The following is a 9,846-nucleotide window of genomic DNA, read 5'->3' as shown; positions in this document are numbered from 1 at the left end:
GAAAATAAATAGGCTACTGCACGGAAACCATGGCACCATTTATTTAAAATGTTTTTAAATAAATAAAGATTGAAATCAAAATGAAATCAAAATAATCCCTTTCTGTGAAACACAACACATCCCTAACTAACAGGCTCTCCAAGAGATTTGGAGAAAATATTGGGACTTATTTATAAAATATCCTTCTTTTCCTTATTAGAGAAAAACACAAGTTGTAGAGTCAGATACATCTTTTACATAGTTACTTGAACAGTTCCTATTTTCCTTACCTGGCAACCCACTTTGGGAAAACAGTTTCTTAATTTCAGATAACCAAGGTTGCATCTGTGCACAGAATCTGTTCTTTTGTGATCAACTATTTATTATTGGTAGATATAACTGAAGAATGCTGAGGAGCTGAGGAGCAAATTCAGAACCTTATTTCAAATGATAGTCTTGACTGCTGCTGTCCTTTCATGTTGTATAATTGGGCATTTTTTGACAGCTAACATGAGATGTCAGAATGTGAGCAGCCACACACAGCTCACTTTGGGATGAGAGAATAAAACATGCCTACTCTATGATAACGTATAACTTTACTACTTTCTTGTCTGTGCTTGGGTATCCTCAATAAGAGTCCACCAACTGAAACAAATTAATTCCATAGGATACACATGTATGCACCTAAAACCATTCTGTGATAATTAATGCTGTCCTTTGTCAATAATTGACAGAGCTGCGATGGGAAACTAAGTACAAGGTACAAGCCAACCGTCTGAGTTCATGCCCCTGAAGTATTTTCAGCACAAACAGGTCTGACAGGTAAATCTAAAGACAGTAAATCAGAACTGCACTCACAGCAGACTCCTTAGCCCTGTGGTGTTTGGGATGTTCTGCACTCTGTGTAGGAGAGGCATTGTGCAGCCTATGGATCTTCCCCACCTTCATCTCATCTTAAAATAGTGGTGATGCAATACACAAATTCCCACCACCCATATCTGAATCACCACCTCCAGACAATCACTGGTGGGTGATAATCTCCCCATCACAGTTGGAAGTGGCCATGTATTGTATTGGAACAGACCTGGACCCCTGGCATTAAAAGCAGCATAAACCATAAGCATAGCATAAGCAGCTTTAAAAAGATAATTAGTTCTTGCTTCTCACTGTTCTTGATGCTGCATTTTGCATTGAATCTTGTTCCACTGTATAAAGTCTGTGACTGTTGCACACTGAAGCTTTTTACTTTTCATTACTGAACGTGAGTCATCTTGGAAAAAGGTGTCAGCAAAATATATCATTAATAATATAACAACTGACTAGATACACAAAATGTCTCTATGTATACATTGTATTCATAATTTCCAACACGTACCAAAATATCAAAGTATGTGTGTTTCAAAAGTTCTTCTAAAGGATTAACATTTGCATATGCAAAGAGAAGTGCTAACTGAACTGAATATCTCCATTGTGATTATTATATTTAAACCTATGAAAGCTTGGACCCACTGAACCATCAATTAGGTTAATTAACCAATCATTCTATTAATTAAGTGATAATTTTTATTCAAATACATTTTAAAGAAACAATTCAATACATTCAAAAACTTATAAATACAAATATGTAGTTAATTTAATCATAAAACTATGTTTTTTCTATTTTTCACAAAATATATTTATAATAATAGATAATAGACAAAACCAGCACATATATATATATGGTAGCTGGTTTAACATACTTATAGGTTAAATATCCCTACAATATAGTCTATACAACACTATGCATAATTTACATTGATTTAAAAAACTATATGAAACTATTAAAACTACTTGGTTCATTCATGACGAAGCCTCATAACATGGAAAATCAGGCCCTGCATTCCACAATGGTTTTAATATTTTAGTTTCTTTACATTGTAAATACTTGCATCCAATAAATAAGTAAATAAATTAATACATAACAAAATCCATCAATCTATTAATCCTTACACATTTTAAATAAATAAATAAATAAATAAATATAATTTAAAAATAAATAATTAAAGTAAAGCTCCTCAATAAAATGATCTAATACAGAAACTAATTGAATTGTTTCAACTATCTATTGTTCTTTCCACAATTCAACTCATTCCATTTCTTGAAATACAGGATGTAAAATGCAATAGGTTTCCTTGCGTTTTGTATTTTGCATATTGGGCCACTTTCATTTTCATTCTGGAAAACAAAATTATGATAAGAACATTAAATTAAATTTAATTAAGAGAAAAATATGACAGATATGACGTAAAACCAAGAAATGCAATTTTCAGATCAATCAAATCCACTCAAAGAAATGTCAAAAAAAAAAAAAGTCCTAAATACTGATAATATCAGTGTGAAGTAAAGGATCTTGCATTGAAACATCAGACAGGTATCCAAACAGTGATAGTACACCTTAAAACTCAGCTAAGATTTAAATAAATATGATAAAACTGCTACAGAACTTACCCCATGTACAGTAATTGGATGTTTAGATAATTTAATCAGCTTTTGCAATTGAATATTCAGCTTTTTAGAGATGTTTTCGGCTTTTTCGTTTCCATTAATTTGCGGGGAGGAGTTCACATAGTTCTTCAGGTTTTGACTAACATAAGCTTCGCATTCACACTGAAATACACAACATTACAATGTCAAGATCTGCATGAGAAATATGAAAATGTCTATGATACTGCATACATTTTTAATGGAAGTATACATACTTTTAACAAAATGTGTTCAAAAGCTGTGGACTATGGTTGTGGTGCATATTAACTTCTGGGGCCCACATTGTGACAATATGCACAATATTGAAAGCAAAAACAAAACAAGTACACAATTGTTGTATTAACTCTAGCCTCATATCTAGAAAAATATTTTACAGCATTTCCAATATTTTAGATTAATGGACTGTCTACCTGAATTTCCCTTTAAATGTTAATATGAAAAAAATGATCATATTGACATGCACAAAATATACTTTGCAAATAAACACAAAATGGCACATAACAACAATAACAAAACTTACTATTTGGGTTCTACCAATCCGTTCTTCCTTGTTTTTAATCTGAGGATGGAGAGGAAAAGTATACGTTACATTTAATTGAGCAGCCACAACATGTACCACAATAGCATACAAATATGCATATTAATGGAGGAATGCCATTATTGCTCCATTTATCAATTATCTGATATTAAATGTGGTAAGCAGCATCTATTCATAATAAGAATTCTAAAAAACATAAAACCTACCTTTAATACTTCTGAAAGATTTTTCAGGTTTTGTTGAATCTCATACACCACATGTTCATGGTCATTTAGAAAAGCATTGCTGAGGTACAAGAAGAAGGCAAGGAGAACTAAGTGTTTATACATGATGTCTTTGAGATGATGAGAGTGATGCTTACTAATGGTACAAATACAGCATGCGCTTATTTATACATGTGCAACAGGAAGTGCTTACCAAGTGCTTAATAGGTGTTAACCAAACTTTGTGTGTCAGATAATTCCTATGAAGTATGTTAACCAGGACGTGGGTTTCCATTCCCCCAAAATATCATCATAGTCATAGGAGCAGTTTTACAGGAGTACAGATACGGCTGTCTCTCTGAACCCACTAGACAAACATGAGGATAAGCTCGACTCAATATAGCATCAGAAGCAAAGGTGATTCAAGGGTATGTGGTGGCCCCAGGCAAAATAATTCCTGACGGTGACGGGGGGGTGGGGAGGTTTCTCCCATGAGAGCGGGGGGGTGTTCCCATTAGGGGGCCCCAGGATGTCTACCCCCTTGTTACGCCCCTGGTTGGAAGATAAGACCCATACAGAACTATTATTTTAATATTTGATGTGTAATGCTTATATACTCAGCCAAAAAAGAAATGTCCTCTCACTTTCAAATGCTTTTCTCCTGGATGGCTGTGAGTCGGTGTCTCCCCACCCGAGTGTTCATGCACAGAAGGGGCCTGGCCCCTTATGACATCTGCCCCTACAAGGGTTGCCTGGGGAAGGAGATGGATTGCCCCTCCGCCTACAGGGTCTGGCTCCTGTTTTCTCCATTCCTCCACAGGTTTGCCGTTCCTGTGCGGGCGACCGCCCAGCAGATCTTATATGGTCCAGCCAGGGGATTGACATCTTCCACCCTGAGGTGCTGGTGGCGTGTCGTCTGCGCAGTGAAACAGGCCCTGTGGGATGGACAGAACATCTGTCTATTCAATAAGCAGGAGCTGGACCCAATTGTCATCGCGCGGAGGGGCATGGTACTTATAAGGGACTATGTCAATCTGGAGGTCCATCAGAGGGGCAAGGAGGAAGCCTTTAAGAACTGGCAGATACAAGATCTGGGGGAGCTCAGGATCCCATGATGGGACCCACCTCCGGGGACGGTCATCTCCCCCTGCTGGAGCCCGAGTCCAAGATCTTTTAACTATTTTATGAATGATTGTCTTTTAAAAAATGACTTTTAAAAATGAATTTTAACTGTTTTTAAAGATGTAGCTGTTTTTAAAGCACTAGTTGTTTGGGTTTTTTGGTTAGTTCTGTTCTATTTTTTTTGTCAAATACATTGACCATTTGGATTTAATTTTAAATGCATTGGATCGTTTTGGTTTGTTTTTTATTTTTACCTTTTTAATTGTTTTTTTATTTTGTCCGGTGCATTTTCAGTTATTTTCAATGTATTTGACTTTTTTTGTTGGTAGCAGTTTGCTTTAATCACGTTTGTTGTGTTGTTTTGTGCACTTGTTTATTTGAAGTTCATATATATTGTTTATGTTAAATCACTAAGATTTTAAAAATTTTAAGTGATTTTAAGAATTGATTTTTAAAATTTTAATCACGAGTATTAAGATTTGTTTGAATGTTTTTATCTTTGAAATGTAAAATACTTTACCAAATAAAATAGTATTTCAAATGCTTTTATTTTCAGCAAACTTAACATGTGTAAATATTTGTATGAACATAAAAAGATTCAACAACTAAGACTAAATAAGTGCTGTGACTAACAGAAATTGAATAATGTGTCCCTGAACAAAGGGGGGTCAAAATCAAAAGTCACAGTCAGTATCTGCTGTGGCCACCAGCTGCATTAAGTCCTGCAGCGCATCTCCTCCTCATGGACTGACCCAGATCTGCCAGTTCTTGCTGTGAGATGTTATTTGGTATTTGGTTAAATGAAGGATCACAGATCTCTACAATGTTTTTATTCTATACAGGGAAAGTTTGAAGGTTAAATACTTTTCTCTAATAGTACATAAAAACATCTAATGTTTATTCTGATACATCTGATTTGATTTGATTTGAACCAGCCAGGTACACCCATTTAGTTATGACTTCCCATAATGCAGTACTCAGGGACCACCGGTAGCATAGTGCTGGTTGTAGACTGAATAGTTGTATTTTCAAATAAACACTTTCACAAGGTTTAACTCCAAAAATACAGTAGAAAGAAAAATATGACATATTTCTGCAGTTCTGTGCAAATATACAAAACCCCTGCGATCCCACTGCTCCCGTAACTGACCTAATGACGTGGGAAGCGGAAGTGCCTTTATTTTGTTTCCGGGTTAAAATACGTACCTTGGAGCGCGGTAAGACCAGACAGTCGCAGAACTGGAGAAATGTTAAAATGTTTATTTAAAAAGCACCATCATCATAATCTTCAGGCATATTACTGTTAATCGCAACTGTGATAACTGACATGTGGAATTTGACACTTTGTCTCATAATATTGATCGTCTTATTTCTTAATTTTAACGTAATGCGTTCTGATTAGCATAACGTAGGTTTCTCGAATTATAACGCAAATCGAAAACACTGAATACATGATTTAACCTTTTTCCGTAAGTAGGGAAATGTATCAACTGAAATGTAGAAATAAGAGACACTTTGATTGTATCGCCCAGCATTGTTAGATCAGTATAACTTCTTGGTAGTTGAATTTGCTTAATGTCATGTCTGTTGGTAGAACATCATGTGCTGCTAATCTGCTTTTCGTAGTTAAATGAACACCTCCACACATCAGGAATATCACATTACGACTTGCAAAGGTGTATTTTGCGGTTTAAAAATAAAATGATACCATAATTCTCAAGCATACATTTCACATTTATGTTTTAGGGAAACTCTTTCACCGTTTTCATTGTTACATTGTTCAATATGTAATAAATAAATAAAAATGTGAAGACGATGACCGTGGCTTTCAAGCAATCAAAGCAGGGATGTAATGAAAGAAAAGCCAGACTGGCACAAGGAGGGTCACAGCCCAATGGATTGAAAGGAGGTCAATCCATCTCAGGTTTTAAGAGCTACAGGCTCTTGTAATAACTGCACTGAAGCCGAGAAATAATGTATTTCATATTTGTATAACAACTTATTCTCATCTGTGAGATTTATGTAAAAATGTAACCTGTATTGACAAGTTTTATATAGGCACAATTGGTTGTGGGTTGATCAATAGGTGTCAGCTGTACAGTTCTGCAGCAGAGTAGTATGTATATATATTTGATTATTTAATGATATCGATACCCTCTTAATGTGGGTGTTGCATGCAATCTTATATTTTTCAGAAGGCACCTAAAAAATATCACAAAAACTGCAAGATGTCGAAGATTGAAAAGATGAGCATTCTTGGAGTGAGGAGTTTTGGAGTTGAAGACAAAGACAAACAAGTCATCTCCTTCTTTAGCCCTTTAACTGTGTTAGTTGGACCCAATGGTGCTGGGAAGACAGTAAGTTCCCTTTCGGGTTTAATTATGTTAATTGTACTATAATGATAGATGCTGCAGTGACAATGGTTGCCTATGTATCTTAGTATTTTAACATTTGTGTTTCATTGCAAAAATAAGATATCTGTGTGAATACCCACTCATGTAAGGCTACAGGTAGTAACATGGGTATTTAACATGCTTCCATTCAATTACAATGAATGTCTTTCCTAAAAAATATCAAATAATGCATTTTAGGCAACTTTTTTTTTTCTTCAATTGTAACTTAACTGATATCCCCTGGATAAATGACGTGTGATAAGATTACAAGATGTTTCTGAGAAAATGAATTAATTACTACAGCCTGGATCAATGCATAATAAATAATAATAATAACAGATTAGATAGAATGGAACGCACAACTACATTAATGCATGGAGCTGCTGCTGCCGCTTAATCAACCTGCCAATGTGTGTTAATAGAATGACTGATTGAGATGATTAAAGGGATTGTAAGATTATTAATCATTATGTTTAATTAAGCAGACTGTATGACCACGACCACCAGGAACAAAGTGCCACCTGGAAAGCAGATCCCATGAAACTCAGGGCCCAAGTTATTATGTGCTGTTAGATTAGATTGGAAGGCCTAGATTTCGATCAACAGGTTATTAAAAGCAACACACATTGTAACTAACGTGACAAACCTGTGTAAATCAGTCTGTGAGAGTTCAGGTTCACATATTTTTTAAAGTCTTTCGAGGGTTGTGGTTAGGTTAGTATTTTTATTTTTCACTTAAAGGACCAGACTTCCTCAAAGCCTTGCTGATAAAATCACTTTGACAGCGAATGCCATCACCAGTGTTAGGGTTACTTTGAAAAACTATGAGTTTCCTTTATGTTTACTCATGCTAGGAAACCACAAAAATAACTCCACTCCACACAGTCGGAGAATATACTATGCTTAGTCTTATTCACAGATTCCATCTCATGTTTAATATGTATGTAAGCTTTTCCTGGTCATATGTATATTCACATTTATATTTTTTAAATCTATTTAAAATCTGTTCTCATTTAACAAAGGCACCCTTACTACATTTCTGTAATATGAACTCTACGCTACTTATTTGGTTGTCTTACTCTATTTGTGTTCTCTATACAAATAGTTACAATAATACTTCAAAGTACAAATGATTACAAATATCATTGTAAACAATTATAAAAATATGTATCTATATATAAATGTATGCTGTTTATCAATCGTGCATATACCTTTTACATGTATAAGTGTATAAAAGTCCTTAAAATATTTCAGTGTATTTCTTTGATTTACATGAAGTCATATTAAGTTCTGTTTTAAAGTTGATTTGGTAATTGCATCTGTTGTGGACTGTTTTAAATCCCAGACTATAATCGAGTGCCTGAAATACATCACAACTGGAGACTTCCCTCCAGGAAGCAAAGGAAATACATTTGTTCATGACCCAAAGGTAAGGGTTTCCCTAAAAGGCAAGGTATCTGTCTTCCAAACGCATCACATTTTTAACAATCAGACAATGCTGACCATGGTGGCCGCAGCACTGGGACATCCTAGATCCACACTGCCGCCTGTTGGGGTTCATTTTGATATGCGACAGAGAAAATGCATTTTAAATAAAAGAAGGGGATGATGGACATTTCTTGGAAACAACTTAAATAATAAAGTGAACGTATCAATAATAATACAATAGATATATATGTAGTTTATATTATGATGTTTCATTCAAAGATTCATTCAACTTATCCTTATTTAATTGTGTGTGAATCTGTAAGGTTGCTCACGAGACAGATGTCAGGGCCCAGATCCGCCTGCAGTTCAGAGATGTAAACGGAGAGCTGATAGCGGTCCAGAGATCAATGCTTTGCACACAGAAAGGGAAGAAGTCTGAGTTTAAAACCCTGGAGGGAGTCATTACTAGAATGAAGTAAGTCCCCCCCCCCCCCCCCCCGAAATAGTAGTAGTCATATACATTTAAATATATATATGGTTAAGTTGTAACTAGTGAGACTGGTATGGACTCGGTTTTATTATCAGGGTGATTTAATCCTTGAGTACATGTACAGTGATTTCTGTTCTGTATTGTATTTAGACTTGTCTGTATTCTGATTTTCATGATCTTGGTCTATCTTTCACAGTTTCGCCGTAGGACTTTCAATCACCTGATTTGCATTACACAGTTTCATTTGAAATCCGTGTAGGCCTGTTAAATCAGTGTGAAATCGGATGTTTCACAGTGATAAATAGTTGATTGCATTTCCCTTAATATCTGCATATTGGTTCAATATATGTGACTGCTCATTGTCACATCCATGAGTGCTGAATGATGTACCTCGAAGATCATCTACCTCTCATAGTTGCTTATTTGAATGCCATGTATCTGGTGATAACCTCTACTGCTTTTCAGACATGGTGAAAAGGTGAGCCTGAGTTCAAAGTGTGCAGAGATCGATCGAGAGATGATTACAGCGTTGGGAGTTTCCAAAGCTGTCCTCATTAATGTAATTTTCTGCCACCAAGAGGAATCAAACTGGCCCCTTAGTGAAGGAAAAGCTCTCAAGCAGAAGTTTGATGAGATATTTTCCGCTACAAGGTACTGTGTCCTTTTACCCATGAGTATGCATTAGCAAAATTAGCAGTTAAAAAAAAATGAAAGAGTTGTGTGAGAGTTTGAAACTAAAGAGGAAACGGTGGTGTGATGTCATTATTTTAGAGCCGACTGTCCCTTGGGGTAGCCTTTCTATGTTTAGAAGTGTAGATCTTAAGAAAATGTCCCATCCACCAACACAACCCAGCAATTCTGTACACTCCAGAGGATGTACCACCTCTACACGGCTAATTAAATTCATATCTAATACTATATAGAATTTCTGTACAAAAGGTTTCTGGTCTCCTATTTTTATTCCACAGAACCAAAATGTTTTTGTGAAACACCACTGTTAGCTGTTGAACTTGAAGCTTAAACACGTTGAGTCATTACAATGTTTTTAGATTAAATATGTAAATACTAATTGCCAAGATCATGCTTAGATGCACATAATCCCTTACACCCTTAAACAGTATGGCTGGCCTCATCATTTTAGTGATGCCCAAAAGTGACACACTTTCCGAG

The 9,846-nt window shown here is 35.5% G+C and overlaps 1 protein-coding gene across 1 annotated transcript in view; it reads left to right on the top strand.

Moving 5' to 3' along the window:
* The first annotated feature begins 5,552 nt into the window (after window positions 1–5,552).
* Window positions 5,553–9,846, top strand: part of rad50 (RAD50 homolog, double strand break repair protein) — a 30,715-nt gene continuing 26,421 nt past the window's right edge. Inside the window, exons 1-5 of the mRNA XM_066716869.1 lie at window positions 5,553–5,582; window positions 6,561–6,722; window positions 8,104–8,187; window positions 8,510–8,661; window positions 9,142–9,327. Coding sequence (XP_066572966.1) covers window positions 6,594–6,722; window positions 8,104–8,187; window positions 8,510–8,661; window positions 9,142–9,327 — 551 coding nt within the window. The 5' untranslated portion in view covers window positions 5,553–5,582; window positions 6,561–6,593. The remainder of the gene's footprint in view (window positions 5,583–6,560; window positions 6,723–8,103; window positions 8,188–8,509; window positions 8,662–9,141; window positions 9,328–9,846) is intronic.

Source organism: Amia ocellicauda, chromosome 11 (genome assembly GCF_036373705.1).
Source record: "Amia ocellicauda isolate fAmiCal2 chromosome 11, fAmiCal2.hap1, whole genome shotgun sequence".
In the NCBI taxonomy this organism is placed as follows: Eukaryota; Metazoa; Chordata; class Actinopteri; order Amiiformes; family Amiidae; genus Amia; species Amia ocellicauda.
Note: the sequence above shows the minus strand (reverse complement) of the source record. Positions and strands in the feature narration are given on the sequence as shown.